General features: G+C 51.9%; 1 protein-coding gene across 4 annotated transcripts in view; it reads left to right on the plus strand.

Annotated features, from left to right (window-relative positions):
• ABCC1 (ATP binding cassette subfamily C member 1 (ABCC1 blood group)) overlaps positions 1-16,689 on the plus strand; it is a 134,731-nt gene that overhangs the window by 92,134 nt on the left and 25,908 nt on the right. For 3 of the 4 annotated variants that reach the window (XR_006790789.3, XM_045875048.3, XM_064592584.1), the window contains 5 exons: positions 85-211; positions 2,892-3,068; positions 5,031-5,198; positions 6,906-7,089; positions 16,413-16,503. Coding sequence is in view for 3 of the 4 variants with exons in the window: in XM_045875048.3 (XP_045731004.1) it covers positions 85-211; positions 2,892-3,068; positions 5,031-5,198; positions 6,906-7,089; positions 16,413-16,503 (747 nt within the window). In the remaining variant the exon portion in view is untranslated. The remainder of the gene's footprint in view (positions 1-84; positions 212-2,891; positions 3,069-5,030; positions 5,199-6,905; positions 7,090-16,412; positions 16,504-16,689) is intronic. The other variant, XM_054507526.2, reaches the window with a different exon arrangement.

A 16,689-nucleotide genomic window follows, 5' to 3' on the forward strand; every position in this document is an offset into this window, starting at 1 on the left:
CCACTCGGGGGACATCCAGCTGCGGTGGGCTGCCACCTGTTCAGGCGAGGGCGTGGCTGAGGCAGAGCCCTTGTGTCATTTCAGCATCACCTTCTCCATTCCGGAAGGTTCCTTGGTGGCCGTGGTGGGCCAAGTGGGCTGTGGAAAGTCATCTCTGCTCTCAGCACTCCTGGCCGAGATGGACAAGGTGGAGGGGCACGTGGCTATCAAGGTAGGACGAGGACCGGGAAGGTGGGGGGCCACCGGGGCGCTGCCGGCCTCAGGGGAGAGGCGAGCGCAGTGCTGTGTTTTGTTTCGAGACGGCCCCTGTGCAGGAAGCGAGAGCAGCGAGCAACTCCCTCCTTCTCTCCCATTCTCTCTGCTCTTCTCTGTGGCCCCCTGGAAGGCAAGAGTTGATGACCCTAATTTCCTGCTGTATCCCAGCACTGAGAATAGTGCCCAGCAAGTAGTAGGCGCTCAGTAAATACTGAGTAAACACATGGATGCTCCCTGGTCCACTCACGGTCTCTCATTCTCTCCCCATCTGTGGCCCTCACTGTACATCTCCTGGTCTCTCTTAAAGCGCCAGTCTTTCTGGCTTGTTCTTTCTGTACATGGATCTCTCCGTGTATCTCTGTTATATAAATGTAGCAAAACTTAAAATTTTTTGTGTCTGGGATATGTTCTTAGAGAATTCTTTTTAAAGAGAACTTTTTAAATTCTGAGCATTCCTTGGATTCTTAATGTGGGATTAAAAGGAGGACTACAGTTTTTATTGGTTTTTAAATATACAGAGTACTTTGAACTAAGTTGGAATATTCCTCAGGAGAGAATTTAAAAGGCTGCTTTAGTGAACAGATGAGTCTCATTGGAAATCAAGAGCCTCATTTTTGCATTTAGTTTATTCCCCATGAAGGACTTCCCTGGTGTAGAAAGCTTGCCTCGAAGTTTTGTTAACCCAGCATTTCCTAGAGCGTGGTCGACAGCAAACTCATCGTGCAGTTGTTTGGGGAATAGAGAGTTCTGGGCTCCAGCAAGTTTGGGAGATACTGCAAACTCAGATTCCCTCCCTCTCGGAAATTATAACAGTAATAAAGTAAAGCCTCTGAGAAGTCCCGCAAGGAGAAGAAAACTTACTTAACTTCGGTTAACCCAGTGTGTCCCAGATGTATTTGCCTGTACTCTTCAGTATCTGTTCAACAACTATTTGCCTCCCCAGAAGTAATGTCTCCCGGAATCTTCTCTTGGGAATGCTGGTTTATGCAACTGTTTTTATTTGAGAACAAAATCCTTTGTTTATATGAGGCCTTTCAGTGGGTATGCATTAGTAGAGAAGTACATGTTATAATTGTTGGATCTAAACTAACGACATTTAGCTGTTATTTTAAGAAATGTCCCATCACTGCTTTCAAGTACATGTTACTAAAGTAAGATTAAGGAACAGTGAGACCTCGCTTGATGGGAAAAAACCTCCAAACCATCCACCTTATGAGTTTCCACCCCCGCAGCACTATTGACCTTTCAGGCTGGATGATTTTCTGCTGTGGGGGGCCGTGCTGTGCTTTGTAGGATGTTAAGCAACATTCCAGGCCTCTATCCACTAGATGCTGGTAACAACCTCCAATTGTGATAACCAAGAGTGTCCAGACACTGTCAAATGTCCCCTGGAGGGCAGAATTGCCCCCAGTTGAGAACCGCTGTTTTAAAGTCAAAAGCCTTTAAATTCAAAAATGATGGATCTAGAAGTGGAGGGAGGGTGCACTGAGTATTTGGTTTGATGGGTTGACAGATTTCTAACTGGTTGTTTTGCCCTGCGAAGGAGCATGCTAGAAATGTGCTTAAAGTATTAATTTTTTCCAAATGTTTTTATTTGGTGAGGTTTTGTGACCTTTTGGCCTCTTGTAAGTTAGGGTATTAGAGTCAGCAGTTCAGTTATTTATCTGAGAGTGGAGATTAAGATTGGGGACACCTGGGTCCCACTCCCAACCTTGTCCCTCTAGAATTCCCTTAGGTAAGAATCTTCACTCTTGCCCTTCCAGTAAAGCCCACACTCCTCACCAGGACCCCTAGCCTGGTGTGAGCTGGCCCCACTCTCCTGCTCGTTCCTCCCCGTCTTCCCCCTCACACGGTGTTCCAGTCATACTGGCCTTCCTGTTCCTTGGATGGGCCAGGTTCTTCTCGCCTCTGGACCTTTGCCCATGCTGTTCCCTCTGACTGGAATGTGCTTCCACCTCCTGTTTGTCACACCAGCGTATCCTCCTCACCTGTCCATCCTTGTTTGAAACTTTCTTACTAAAATACAGGAAACAGATGCCCTCACCGTAGCCCTTATTCTCGTCACATTCTTGGCACTTTATCACATGGAAATGAACACTAAACTTTTGAACCAGATGATTTTGATACTGAAGTCCTTGATGATTTTGATACTGAAGTCCTTGCTTACGTTTCATCAAGGGAATGTCCCCAAGGAATCCTTCCCCGATGACCCAAACTAGGTCTCCCTCTTTAAAGGACTTCTTGAAGGACTCATATATTTTTCCCTCTTAGCATTTAGCATAACTGTAATGAAATAATTTTTAAAAAAATCATGTCAGGGCCTTCTTATTCTTGAGAAACCAGAGTTTTGTTTGCTGCTAGAGGCATTCGGTGAATACTTAGTAAACGCAAAGCTATAATCTCACCAATGTGGATTTCCACTCTTGAATACCTGATATTAGAATCCCTGACTGACTTAGCGTGGGGTCTGATCCCAGCTCTGGCATCCAAGGCTGTCGTGACTCAGTTTACCCCCTGCTGAAACAATGGGTGTGATGAGAGTATCCTGGGAAGTAGGGCCCTCCCGGTAGGCGGGCTGGTTGCCGTCTTGTTAACCAAGGCTCTCTGTCTTGCTGCCTTCTGTACGCGCCTCCTAGGGCTCAGTGGCCTACGTCCCCCAGCAGGCCTGGATTCAGAATGATTCCCTCCGAGAAAACATCCTTTTCGGCCGCCAGCTACAGGAACGGTATTATAAGACCGTCATTGAAGCCTGTGCCCTCCTCCCAGATCTGGAAATCCTGCCCAGTGGGGACCGGACAGAGATTGGTGAGAAGGTCGGTACGGCTGCAGCATGGCCGCTGTATCAGCCACAGAATTCTGGGGCTGGATGTTAAACACTTAATCCCCCATTTGTGGGTGTGTGGGTTGACCGAGGGTGGCTGACCCACACTGGGCTCAGCTGGGCAGCCCTGCTTCACAGCACAGACCCGCCGAGCTCTGTTCCAGGCTGTAGGGTTGGCTAGGGTCTGCCCCACACACCTTCCTGCTGGGGCTTCCTGCTGCAGGGACAGGAGCTCTGCAGGGGGAAGCTCTTCTTATGGTGACAGCAGAAGCCCAAGAGAACAAGAGCAAAACCCCCGTAGCTCCCCAGGTGATGTCCTGTAAAGCATATTGTCGTTTTCACTTGATTGAACTGAAAGATAAGGGACCAGGAAGTGCACGCTACCTTAGCAGTCACGTGACCCGAGTCACGTGACAGGACACTATACAAGGGGGAAGTGTATCCGCGAGTCAAAGGGCCACAGTCCCTTTTTTTTTTTTTTTTTTAAAGATTTTATTTATTTGAAGAGAGAATGAGATAGCGCAAGAGGGGGAAGGGTTAGAGGGAGAAGCAGACTCCCCACCGAGCAGGGAGCCCGATGCGGGACTCGATCCAGGGACTCCAGGATCATGACCTGAGCCGAAGGCAGTCGCCCAACCAACTGAGCCACCCAGGCGCCCGGCCACAGTCCCTTTCAAAATAAGGATAGTAGTAAAAGTAATGATACAATAGCTCACGTTGTTCAGCATTGACTTTGTGCCAGGCCCTGTGATAAACATTTTATATGCATCCTACAGCAAGGCCATGAGATGGGATTTACTGTTATTTCCATTTCGTGGTTAAGGAGGAAGAGACATAGAGGGGCTGAGTGACTTGCCCGAGCCTCTTCCCACCTCAGGGTCTTTGCATGTGCTTTTCCACTGCCCCGCCAGCCTGTTCCAGCATCCCTGGTCATTATCTGGTGTGCGTTTGGGGAGTACAGATGTTCCACAGCAGCACCAAGGAGCTTCTCTTAAGTTACAAGTCAGTGGCTCCCCCAGCTTCCTTAGTTGCTGAACGATTTCTTTTATTTGAGGGAACCTACAGCTCCTTGGAAAGAAAAAACAACTGTTAGCAGGGCTCTTTGGATTTGCAGTTAGCAAAGGAGCCTGGGCTAGTTGTTGTTTTAACCCAAGTGTCTGCTTCTGCCCCTTGGGAGACTCCTGATTCTCCTTTTCTAGGTCCCAGTACCAAAATCTAGAGCGAGAGACTATGATTGGGTCTGGTGTCTGCCCCTGGGCCAAGGTGCTGTGGCCAGAGGGGCCATCCAGAAGAACCCTGGCTCCCAGGACCGCAGCTCGGTGCCTAGGGAGGGCAGGCATCTCTCGGGAGAGACTGGGCAGTTAACAGGTGGGGGGTCCCCTTTGATTCCCCAGCCACATATGGAAATGACGTTCGGTCATCTGTTGCCGGATGGAGGGCTGGGACTGCTGCTTTGTGCTCCGTGGAGTGCTCCCGTGTAAATTAGAAATCAGTGCCCTTCCTCCTGGTGAGTGGGGCTGGACTTCAGCACCCCCAGAGTACAGCCTGCCGCGGCTCTGTGTGGCTTCGCAGTGAGTGATAGATCAGAGCAAGCTCACAAGAATGTCAGCTGTTAACAACTCTAAGGGCGGCAGCCAGGATAGGATCATTACCGCATCTGCAGGTGCCTTCCTCGTGGCCCCCCGTCATTTGCTGCCCCCAGCCAGCCTTTGCTGAATCACCACTCTGCGCTGGGTGCCCGCTCAGCAGCTCACAGAGGCTAGACCCCATGGCGGGCCTCGCACCCAGTTCACGCAGATACCATCTCACGCCTTTGCGTCCTACTCCAACGAGAGGAAGCGGTGTAGCACTGCACGGCCGCCGGCCTGGGTCTGCTGCATCCTGAGCGGGGTTCCTTGTCCGCAGGTCGCAAGGCTCCCTGGGAAACCCACCCTTCTGCTCTGTCTCTCCCCAGGGCGTGAACCTGTCTGGGGGCCAGAAGCAGCGAGTGAGCCTGGCCCGGGCCGTGTACTGTGACTCCGACATCTACCTCTTCGATGACCCCCTGTCGGCAGTGGATGCCCACGTGGGAAAACACATATTTGAAAATGTCATTGGCCCCAAGGGGATGCTGAGGAGCAAGGTACCTGCTAAAGGGGCAGGGCTCGGGGGTGTGGCCGTCTGGCATCTCTACTTAAGTCAGAATGTGTCCCCTGGGGGAATCTTTCACTTCTCACTTTCCAGAATTAGGTTTTTTTTAAAATTGGACTTAACACATTTCTAATGCTTCCCTTGGATACCTTCCCAGGACAGGCTTCTTGCTCTTGTCCTTACAGCGGGAAGTCGTTGACACTGGCTTGCAATCCTTGTCTCCACGTGGCCAACGGAGGCCCCTCTTCCTGATTTAATTACAGGGGTGGCCTCGCAGAGGGAAATCCCATCCCCTCTGACTGAATGGGCAGCCCCTGCTTCACTGCTGAGGTGGCTGTGGGCTGAGGGACAGAGATTAGGAGCAGGAAGCCTGCCTTACCACCGTAACGTGACAGGAAATGGGTCTTCCCCTCTTGAAGATGATGATTATTTTTAGGGGAATTACAGGGTGGTTGGGAGGGAGCACTGGTTCTTTTTTTTTTTTTTTTCTTCTGGAGAAAGAAGTAACACATATGCCTGTGGGGAAAACAGGAGATTCAGAAAAATACGAGAAAGAAAAACACATAAGCAGTTGTGCCCAGTCCCACTTCATAGAGATTTTCTTTCTTTCAAGCCGTAGAAGGTTTTTTAATAGGGTCAGCACATCGTGCACATATATATATGTAGTAGGCACCGTGCCACTTAACTTGCCGTAAGCATTCCCATACACACCCAAAAATTCTGTATAAACGTACTTTTTAAAGAAATTTTTGTTACCAGAATGACACATGCCCGTGGTAACCAAATCAAAGGGTATAAGAGTATATGGAAAGCGAAGAAAAAAAAAAAAAAGGCCCTCCCTTCTCCTCCCCTCTGGTTCTTGTCTCAAGAGCAGAGGTCAGCAGTCTGGCTTGCTGCCTCTTTTTGGACCACCCTTGAGCTAAGAAAGGTCTTCACGTTTTTCAGTGGTTGGGGAAAAAATCTGAAGAAAAATAGTATTTTGAGACCTATGGAAATGAAAATGGCATTGAATTGAAATGCCGGAGCTCCTGCGTAAAGCTTTGCTGGGACCTGGCCAGATAATCTTTTTCTGTCTTGTGTACGGCCACCTTCCCGCTGTGGCAACATAGTCTGATCGTTGCCATAGCGACCGGAGGCTCCAGAAAGCCGAACGTATTTACCATTTGGCCCTTTAAGGAAAAGCTGGTCGCCTCATGCAGTTTGCTGAGCGTCCTTCCCAACCTTGACTTAATTTGTATAAAATATATACACATGTACAAATTTTGTAGTGGTTTTTTATGGGGGGGGTTACTTTAAAAAATGAAGCCATTGCATGTGAATTGTTTTGTATCGGGTTCATTCTTTTATTCATCCACAGTGCCTCCCCCTCATCCTTCAAATTGTTGTTCACAAATCAGCTTCCCCATCACCCTTGTTAGAATTGCAGCCCCCACCCTCAGCCCGTCCCCTTTGCTTCGTGCAACAGCCAGCACGCACTTTGTTGTCCTTCTGTCCATCCTTTCTCCCCGCCTGACCGAGGAGTGTGAGGCGGGGACCCGTTTCCCTGCCCACTGACCAGCTCCTGGCAGGCACGGGTTGAATGAAGGCACCCACAGACCAGGGGCGCCCCAGGCGCTCAGGCTTGAGCTCGGCCAGCAGGGCGTCGGGGCATGCCTGTCGCGCCCAGGCGCTGACCCGCCGGTCCCCACTCTGCCCGCAGACGCGGCTCCTGGTCACGCACAGCATCAGCTACCTGCCCCAGGTGGATGTCATCATCGTCATGACCGGCGGCAAGATCTCGGAGATGGGCTCCTACCAGGAGCTGCTAGCCCGGGACGGCGCCTTCGCCGAGTTCCTGCGCACGTATGCCAGCACCGAGCAGGAGCGGGCCGAGCAGGACGACGGTAGGGCCCAGCCCCGCGGCCTCCTGGAGGTTCCCCCGGCCCCCGTCTGGTGCCCCTCATCAGTGCTGGGCCAGCCCCTTCAGGAACCCTGTGGAAGGATCACCGGAAGGCTCTCAGGGCTGACTTGAGAGGGGGTCCCAGTGCTTTACGGCTGGGGCGGCGGACCTGGGCCCAGGTCTTCATCCTTTGCTGCGAGGTGGCTTTGGGCCTGCCGGGCTTCAGCGCTCTCGTGGCAGAAATGGGGACAGTGATCATTATAGTCCTCTGGCTCTCAGGAGGCTGTGGGAAGCGGTGACATATGTGGTGTAGTCCAGAACAGATGCTGGGGTCGGGGGGTGGGACGCATGGTGGCTGAGCGTGCAGGCTGGCAGTTGGCGAGAACTGGGTTTGAGTCCCATTGCTCCTCTTACCAGGGTCGTCCAAACCCTTCTGAGCCTCAGTTTCCTCACTGATAAAGCAGGACAACCTTCGGGTATTTGGTGGAGATTTAATGTGCTCAATTCCATAGAGCCTTGGGCATGGTGCCCGGCACAGAATGTTCCGTACCTGACAACTGCTGTCATTACTTCCCTGGGAGGAGTGCCCATCGTTTATCCCCGTGCACTTGGCACCTGCCAGGTCCCTGCAGACCTGCCCGCTCCCCAGCCACCGCACCTGGCGTGTTCTCCCAGGCCAGGGCTCCGAAAGCTGGGGCTTCACCCTGTCCTTACGTGAAGGCTTCTGTGGCGAGACTTTTAAGAATCTTTTCTCTTCTGTTGGCTTAAAATTCAGGGGATTTGTTTGCAACCTTCAGGCTGCCCTGTGTTTTCATCAGTCAGACTGGAGTCTTGCAGGCTCCTCTGCTCCCCTTCTTGGAGCTTTGACCCCACAGAGAGGGAAGAGGTCATCTGACACCTTTTCTACTTTGCCTTCAGCTGTTGCTGAGAGAGGTCACCAGTCCTGCCCTGATCTCCCGCCTCCCGGAGCTAATGAGAGACTCCCCGAGCCTCTGGGGCATGTTCCTTTCGTACTCTGTCCCCAGGCAGGTCTCAGACTGTCCACAGGGGCAGGGCTGGCCATTCGCAGGGGTGCAGGTATTCTGGAAGTATCTGTGATCGGAAGCTAAGACACAGCTAGTGCTTGCTAAAGGCTAACCAGGGCTCCTGTTCTTTGCAGGAGTTACTTTGTTGACTCCTTCCAACAACTCAAGGAGTAGAATTGTTATTCCCAGTTCCCTGGTGAGGAAGCTGAGGCTTAGGGAAGCTTGTCCCTTCTCTGCCAGGGACAGCCAGGTTCCCGTCTCTGTGAATGGCGCTGGTCCCTAAGAAAGAGCCATTTACTGTTCATCATTGTGGTCGTTTAGCAGAATTTATTGAGCATCTACTGTGTGTTAAATGCTTGTGTTATTTCCCTAAGACTGCTGTGACAACGTAGCCCAGACTGGGTGTCTCACACAACAGAAATGTAATCTCCCACAGTCCTGGAGGCTGGAAGCCCAAGACCAGGGTGTTGGCAGGATGGGTTCTTTCTGAGGCTCTGAGGGAGGGTCTGTTCCACGCCCCTCCCCTGGCTTCTGCTAACCTAGTAGCAGTCTCTATCTTTTGTTGGCCCGTAGAAGCATCACCCCAATATCTGCCTTCATTTTCACACAGTGTTCCCTGTGTGTGTGTCTGTCTCTGAGTTTCCCCTTTTTCTAATGACACCAGTTATGTGGGATTAGGGCCCCCCCTGATGACCTCCTTTTAACTAATTGCACCTGCAAGTAACCTGTCTCCAAATAGGATCACATTCTGAGGGACTGGGGACTTCAAACTTCAACATACGAATTTGGGACGGGAGTACAACTCAGCCCATAATAGTTTCGGAGACAAAAGTGAATGACAGCTAGACAAATCTCTACCCTTGTGGAGTTTAGAATCTGGTGGGAGAGAAGGGCAAAAACAAATCAAGAAAGAAATAGTTTCATGGAGCATTAAGCACTAAAAAGAAGAAACCGCAGATGATGAGCTGGGGGAGTGATGGGGGTGGCACGAGGCCACCTAGGGGGTGGTCAGAGAAGCCCTTTCTGAGGAGGTGACAGTGGCCTGGAAAGGAGCCAGCAAGGAGAAGATCTGGAGAACAGTGTTCTGACCCAGGGAACAGCAGGTGCACAGGCCTTAGGCCTGGTGTGAGGTCAGTTTGTGGAAGGAATGAAAAGGAGGCCAGTGTGGCCAGACCACGGTGGGCAAGGGACAGTGGTGGGAGATGGGTCTTCAGGGTGAGGAGTTTGGGTTTTGGTCTCCATGCAGTGGGAAGCCCTGAATGTCAGAGAGGGGGAGCAGCTTATCCAACGACACACGGTGGCTGCTGGTCAGGTCAGGCCCTCAAGTCTGGCCTCTAAGCTTCAGTCCTCTGCTCCTTCCTTCAGTTGCCTCTGTGTCTGCCCGGGGTGGGGGGCTCATTCATTCCTCTGCTCTGGTTTGCTGCGGGGGTCCTAGTGGTTTGTAGTAAATGCTTTATTGAGATAGAATTCACATAGCATATGGTTCACCCATTTAAAGTGTTACAGTCCAGTGATTTTTGGTATGTTCCGTGTTGTGCCGTCATCAGAATCACCTTCAGAACGTTCTCGTTGCCCCTCCAGAAAACCTCGTAGCCTGTTAGCAATCCCTGTGCATTTTCTGCTGGCGCCCCGAGTCCTAGGCACCCACGCATCTTTCTGCCTCTAGATTTGTCTGTTCTGGACATTGCACATGAATGGAATTCTAGACCGTGTGGTACTCCGTGCCTGGCTTCCTTCCCTCCATGTGAGGTTTTGGTGGCTCACCCGTGAGGTAGCATGTGTCTGCGCTTCATGTCCTTTCGTTGCTGGGGAATACCACGCCACATTTTGTCTGTTCGTTCATTGGTTGGTTGATCGTTCCAAGTTGTTTCCATGTTGTGGCTGGTATAAATTGTGCTGCTATGAACCCCAGTGGTTTTAAAAGCAAAGCATTTCCTTTTACCTGTATGAGGCAAGAAGTTCCTTCAGCTTTTCATTCCTGATCAGAATGAGTTCCTGCATGTCCGTGCTCTCGTGGTTGGCAAGTTCTGCCTTAAGTCTAGCCTGCTTCCCTCGTGCTGCAGAGCCGGCACCTTCTGATGGTCAAGCCAAGATCACACGCTGGGTGGGGCAACCTCAGGAGCACTGTATCTTACAGACTTGCTTCAGTTGGGTGAAAATGACCCCGTGTGCTTTCTCAAGTGACACATGTGTATTCAACTAAATCTTTTTCCCAGAATGTGGTCTCTCTCCTTTCTGTCCAGGTGCACAGGGAACGTCCTTAAACTCTGTTGACCACAGATGGTTTTTTTCTCTTCCCTTCCTCCACTACTGCCAGCAGATCCGAAACAGTTGATGCAGAACCACAGAATGCTGCCAGTTCCTTTTTTTTTTTTTCCCCTTTTCTTTTTTCCTTTGGCCACGTCAGCACTTAATTTGGCAATGAAAATGCCATCCGCCACCCTCGCACTGCCGTGTGGTCATTTTCCCAGTCCAGCCACATGGCCTCACACACAAGTCCTCGGCCTGTGGGTCTGAACTCAGACTGGGCAGGCCCTTCTCTCTCCAGCTCTCTTGGGGGACCCCCCCCCCAGTGATACAGCTTGGCATCAGGGTCTACTCTTGATCCGCTGTAGCCGACTCCCAAGAGCCAGTGACCTTGGATTTGTTTGAACCACATTTTTGGCTTCTCCTAAAGGGAAACTTTCTTTTTTTTTTTTTCCTTGTTGGATTAATCAGGTCTTTTTTAGAACACCCAGGCTGAAGGGGGAGAGTGCTTGGTTTGGGGGGACTCTTTCCCCACCGGGGTAGGGAAGTGCAGATGCACCAGGAAATAGGCATAGGATGGGGAGATACCGACCCCTTCCCAGGCATATTTATTACACTGGTGGGTCAGATACTTTTTCCTTTTTTTGTCTTTTTGTCTTTCCTTTTTTTTTTTTTCAGGTGGCAAAGAGAGTTACAAATTGACTCATTAACCTTTGTACTTGGAAGGTGAAGAACATTTCTATTTACTCTGGTTTCTTTATTAGGAACCTAAAGTCTCGAGCAGTGGTTTTTATCGGGGGACGTTTGTGCCTCCCGGGACATATGGCAATGTCTGGAGACATTTTTGGTTGTGACAACTGGGGTGAAGGGTGGGGAGGGGCATTGCTGGCACATAGAAGGTAGAGACCAGAGATACTGCTAAGCAGCCTACCACACACAGCAAATCCCCCCACCCCCACCAGAAAACAGAGCATCATTTGGCCCCCAACGTCCCTAGTGCCAAGGCTGAGCAAGCTGCCATGCCCCGGCTTCATGCCGTCCCAGTTCTTCCCTGTGGTCTTAGGAGAAAGACTGTTATCCCAACAATATGCCCGCTTCTCAGACCTGTGCTCAGCTCATCTCTCAACCTCATGACTGATTTTCTCCATCTTTGAGATCTTTGCTTGAAAGGTTTTCTTTTTCTTTTTTTTTTTTTAAACCGATCATAAAATCAGCATGTGCTCATTTTAGACCATTGGAAAGTTGCAGAACAACGCAGAGAACCAGGAGAAAGAATGTCTGTCCACTGGCCCACCCGCCAGAGGGGCTGTCTGTGTCTGTCTCTCCTTGGCCTTCCTCCTGAGAGGAGTAGCATCCTACTGCGCTCTCAGCCATCAATGCTGCTTGCTTGCTTGCTTTTCTGAACAGTGGGTCGGTCATAAGCACCTCCCCCTATTACAAAAATCTGTCACAAACACTGAACAGCTGCTGGAGAGTCTGTCGTACACACAGCACATTCCTTTAGGCTGTCTTCAGGGGCCGTATTTCTTCCATTTGAATATGGAGAACTTTCTGGTCCTAGGCGGGTGGATCAGGCTGGGTGATGCAGCTGGTCACTTCCGTTTTTGGTCAAAAACGAAGCGTTGACTGTAAAGGAGTAACTTGGATTCTTCCCTCGAGGGAAGCTGGCCTGCTGGCCCGTGCCCAAGCAGAGTTCCAGAACCTTCTTGAGAATAAACAGTGAGCTCTGAGTGGCTTTGAGGGCCACTCCTGGGAGTGGTACTGAAGAGGTTCAAGAGCAGGGACGGTGCCAGGCTTATCAGCCCGACAGCCCCATACCTGCTACCTAGAGGCACTTGGGAAACGTTTATTAGATTACAAGTTTCGGGCCTTTGCTTACCAAAAAAAAAAAAAAAATTCTTAACTGTTCTCTAGCATCCCTCAGCCCCAGCTCCCTTCATTTTCCCCTTCCTCTGCTTTAGTTTTCTTTGTAGCTCTAAACATTGCCTGACGGCTAATTCTGGATCTAGTCCTTTTGTGTGTTCTCTCTCTCTCCCTTGTAGTTTAAGCCCCACGAGGGCTTTTTGGTCACTTATGTATCCCCAGGGCTGGAAAGAGTGCCTGGCACATAGTAGACGCTCAGTGTAATCTGTTATAATAAGCAAATAAGTACATTATGCCTTGATTATTTAAGACATGTCCCACGTAAGCTTTGGACATTAACACAGCTGTCCAAATATCCCAGGTTAGAAGAAAATAGGCGCTGATTTTACCCATTTCTCCAGGGCTGGTTTAGAAACCGGCTCTGTGGGTATGGGCTTCTGAGATGGCATCTTGGTGGCCCCTGGGGTGCCTGTTCTGGCATTGGAAGGTCAGCTGTGGTTGTTCACTCGGCCGTTCGCCTATTAATCTCTCCATCTGCGTATCAGGTGTATGCAGAGCGCCTACTGGGTGCCTTGGGGACACCTGGTACTTGAGCCACTGTGGGGAATGGTTGCCCTTGGGTCGTATAGTGCATGTCCTGTGCAACCACACATGATGTGGTTGGTGCTGATGTGCCAGGTGCTGAGAAGAGAGTGGTGGGTAAGACCTACTCTGTGTTCTTAAGAGCTCACAGTCTTCAGCGTGTCTCCCCTCTGTTTGGGGAGACAAATGCCAAATAATCAAGGGTGTGGTGGTGCTAGATGCAGTGATGGAAGCGAGCCTGGGGGCCTGTGAGAACCCCAAGAAGGCATCCTCATTCCCGCCTGGGAGGGGCCAAGATGAAATCTGAGCCAGGTCACCTTCTCTTCCCTTTTTCTTGGCTCCATGTGCGTCTGGCTCAGAGTAAGGCTGCGTGCGGCCCAGGCCCCTCTCATGAGCAGCATCTGTCCTCAGGAGCTGAAGGCTGCGGCCTGGAGCCGAGGTCTGTGCTGTCTCCCAGCCACGCCTGCCCTGCCCGGCTGTAACACTTGACTTTTTTCCCTCTGCTGCCATGAAAACAGGTGTAGGGACAGAGGGTTGGCCTGCATTTTTCTAGATCTTCTTATGTTTAAACACGTTTATAAGCTTTAGCAAAAGAGCTGGCCCCATGCGGTGTGCTTGTCAGGATCCACCCAGCACATGTGGGATGGGGATACTGAGATACAGGTGCAGCAGGTCCCTTGGCCATCTCTGCCCCTCATCCTTAGGAGAGGACCTCCATCCATCCGCTCTGGGCATTTAACTGGGGGTTCTGGGAGGGAGTGTTGCCTTGGTTCTTAACACTTTCCTGGATCTTGTGAATTCTCAGGTGGCAAAGTGGTGGACGAGGAGGGGGAAGGTCAGTGACACGTGGGTTAGAAGTAGCTGTGCTTGCAGGGGGAGGCTGTAGACGGACTGGGCCTGTTGCTGCATGCTCGGAAAGAGGCCCTCCACCGTCTCTATTTCTACCCCCTTCCGTTGTTCATCCAGCGAACATTTTTTGGGGACCTACTATGTGCCAGGCTTTGCGGTGGGCACTTGGGGAGATAGTCTGAATCCCCAGATCTCTTGTTCCTCCGCTGGGTGGCCTGGGCTAAGCTTGACTGTTGTGTAGGTCAAATGACCACGATGAGCATGCCTTGGAGGAGATCCTGTTTGCAACATGCTTGGCACGTAGTGGGTGGACAATGAATGGCCCACGGTTTGACTGTCACGATCCCACCCTCACCTCCTGGGCATGGTCAGGACGTAGGCAGGCCAAGGCAGTACAGGGTGATGTGCGCCTGACAGAGTCACTGCAAGGTGGCTGTGGATGCCCGGTGGGGGGGATGTCTTTTAACAGAGTTTCACCGTGGAAGGCTGCCCTGGTTCCCTCTGGTGAGGTAAAGGCATGAATCAGCCGCTGGACTGGACCCATCCCTCCCTCCTGCCTTCCTTAAGCAGTGTGGCCGAGGGTCCAGACAAAGGGCTCTTTTGTAAGCCACGGAAGCCGACTCCTGCCACTTCAACAAGGGTGTTTACTGGAAGGAGAAGCAGATCACTCAGAAATCAGAGACCAGACCAAGTAATCAGGACTCAGGAAATGGGAACTCTGGGAATCAGACTCCTTTAGGATGGATCGCCGGAACTGTCTTTGGTCCTCAGGGGGCCACTGATGGTTCACAGTCTTGGGGAAGGGGTTTTGATTGGCTGACCTTGGGCAGCCCCCCTCCCCCATCCCCCCACCTCCCGCCCATGGTCTGCCAAGACTGTAGGAAGAGGGAAGAGCTGACCCCTTGCAAAGGAGGCAGATGGAGTGGTGGACCAACCCATGTTCCTATTGCCTTCTAGGACTCTTGGTCCCTCCCCTTGCAGAGGAGAATTTTCCAGCTGGCCCCGCTGGTGTATCAACCTGTGGGCTGATTGGTGGAGAAGGGGGCCACGGAAGGCCACTGTGAGGTCTCCCATCCAGACCTTAGGGCTCATCCTGAGTGGGGAGCAGAAGGGAAGCCTGAAGCTTACTGAGGCTGGCCTGCATAGCCAGGCGGGAGCGAGGAGCTGTCTGATGCCCCTGCCACAGGGCCGTGTCTCTGGGAACGTTTTCAAGCATGCCTGTCCCGGCAACGAGGGAGTTGGTCAAGGCCAGGCCTGGGCCTCCAGTGCTGTGTGCGTTTATGAGCCCTGACTGCATGCACCTGCATGGAACGTCCTGCTTGTTATCATTCTTTTTTTTAACTTAGTTTAGGTTTTATTTTAAGTAAAAAAAGATGCTGCCATTAAAAGAAATGTGTAAAGCAGTGATTCTCCATCTTGGCTGCACCCCAGAATTATCCGTAGAACATGTTTAAAAAGGCGAGTACCAGCTAAGCACCACCATGGTCTGTCACTTCCCAAGCACCATGCGTGGCCTCACTCATCCTCCCACTTAGGAAAGGGGCGGTAGTGGTCATTCGCCCTTTGCAGCTGTGAGAGTTGAGGCTCAGAGCCGTTTATTGCTTCCCTAGTACACACAGCTAGGAAGTGAGAGAACACTCCATTCCAGACTGCGCTCTGACTCAGCATGGGGGCCTGGCCTCCCTACAGGCAGAGTCCTTGCAGGGACCAGAGCTGGGCCAGGGGCATCCCCGGGTGCGTGCATCGTTCACAGCCAAGATGGACAATCAACCAGCTCAGAGCTCCCCCGCCCCCAACCGCAGAATGATTCCCCCGCCCCGCTCTTCTGTTTTCCGTTTCTCGCTGTGACTGTCATGGTCCGAAAGAGCCATTTGGTTTCAGTTCGCATTCTATCAGCGTGTTCCCAGGGTCACCCTGTCACCGCCAGAGCTGCATATTAGTCCCCTTGTGGAACGTCTCCCCTGCACACCCTCCCATCCTCTTCTGGGCCAGCCCCAGGGGAGCCCTCTGCCATGCGTCTCTCCTGCAGGCTCGCTCGCTCTCCTGGCGCCAGCATGAGATCAGGGCCGGGGAATGATAACGCATCACTGAGTAGTCGGGCAAATGAAGGGGGATGATGTATTTCCACACGGCACGGGGCCACCACTCATTCAATAAATGTTAGCCGTTGAGGTTATGTCATGTCATTCTGTCATTGAGGTTATGGTGATTAGTGTTGATGCCAGGGGCGTAATTCCTGGGACTAGGGCAGCTGGCTGGCTGGTGTGCCTCGGGGTGGCTGTACCAGTTGTTTGGGGGAAATGGCAGTGCTCCGGGTACCCCCTGCCCCAGACCTCTGGACGTCCCAGAGGTCCGGGTTAACTCTTGGCACTGGGAGGTGGGGGCGGGGCGCCCTCGGGGACTCCTCCTGTTGGCTGATGCCCTTGTCAAAACTGGTTGTTACTTATTTTGAGTAGCACCCTTGCTTGGGATGCTTGGGGACCAGAGGGCTGTGCGCTGTTGCCCACCTGGCTCCTTGCATCTTGGCCCCTTGGACTAAGTTTCATGCACCTCTGTCCCAAGGGAGTCAGCTGGCTCCACAGACCTGCCCCTGTGCCGGGAACCTGTCTGTGGCCTCAGCCAAGCACGTCTAGTTTTCTGAGCTTCCTGGTGGCCAGGTTATCCGCCATGTCCCGTCCAAGTGACCGGTTTTCCTAAATGTCTTTGATCTTGGCATCCAGCTCTGGAAACCACAACTTCCCCCTTTCCTCTCTTGTGCCAGGGTTAACAAGTGTCAGCAGCCCAGGGAAGGAGGTGAAGCAGATGGAGAATGGCATGCTGGTGACTGATGTCGCGGGGAAGCAGCTGCAGAGGTATGAGCAGAGAGGGAGCTCTGTTCGTGTGGACTCTCCAGGTACCCTGTTTCTGCCCCCTGTCTGGGGGGAGAGAAGAGGAACAAGGTCACATGAGCTGCTCCCCGGGGTCACGGAAAATGGGGGCTTTCTGCCTCCTTTCCCAAATTGCTAGGAGAGCTCATGTTTCAGGGGCCTGAAGAGGGG

This window comes from Mirounga angustirostris, unplaced genomic scaffold (assembly GCF_029215605.1).
Source record: "Mirounga angustirostris isolate CCGP_5_RB_7025 unplaced genomic scaffold, mMirAng1.0.hap1 SCAF_5, whole genome shotgun sequence".
Taxonomy (NCBI): domain Eukaryota; kingdom Metazoa; phylum Chordata; class Mammalia; order Carnivora; family Phocidae; genus Mirounga; species Mirounga angustirostris.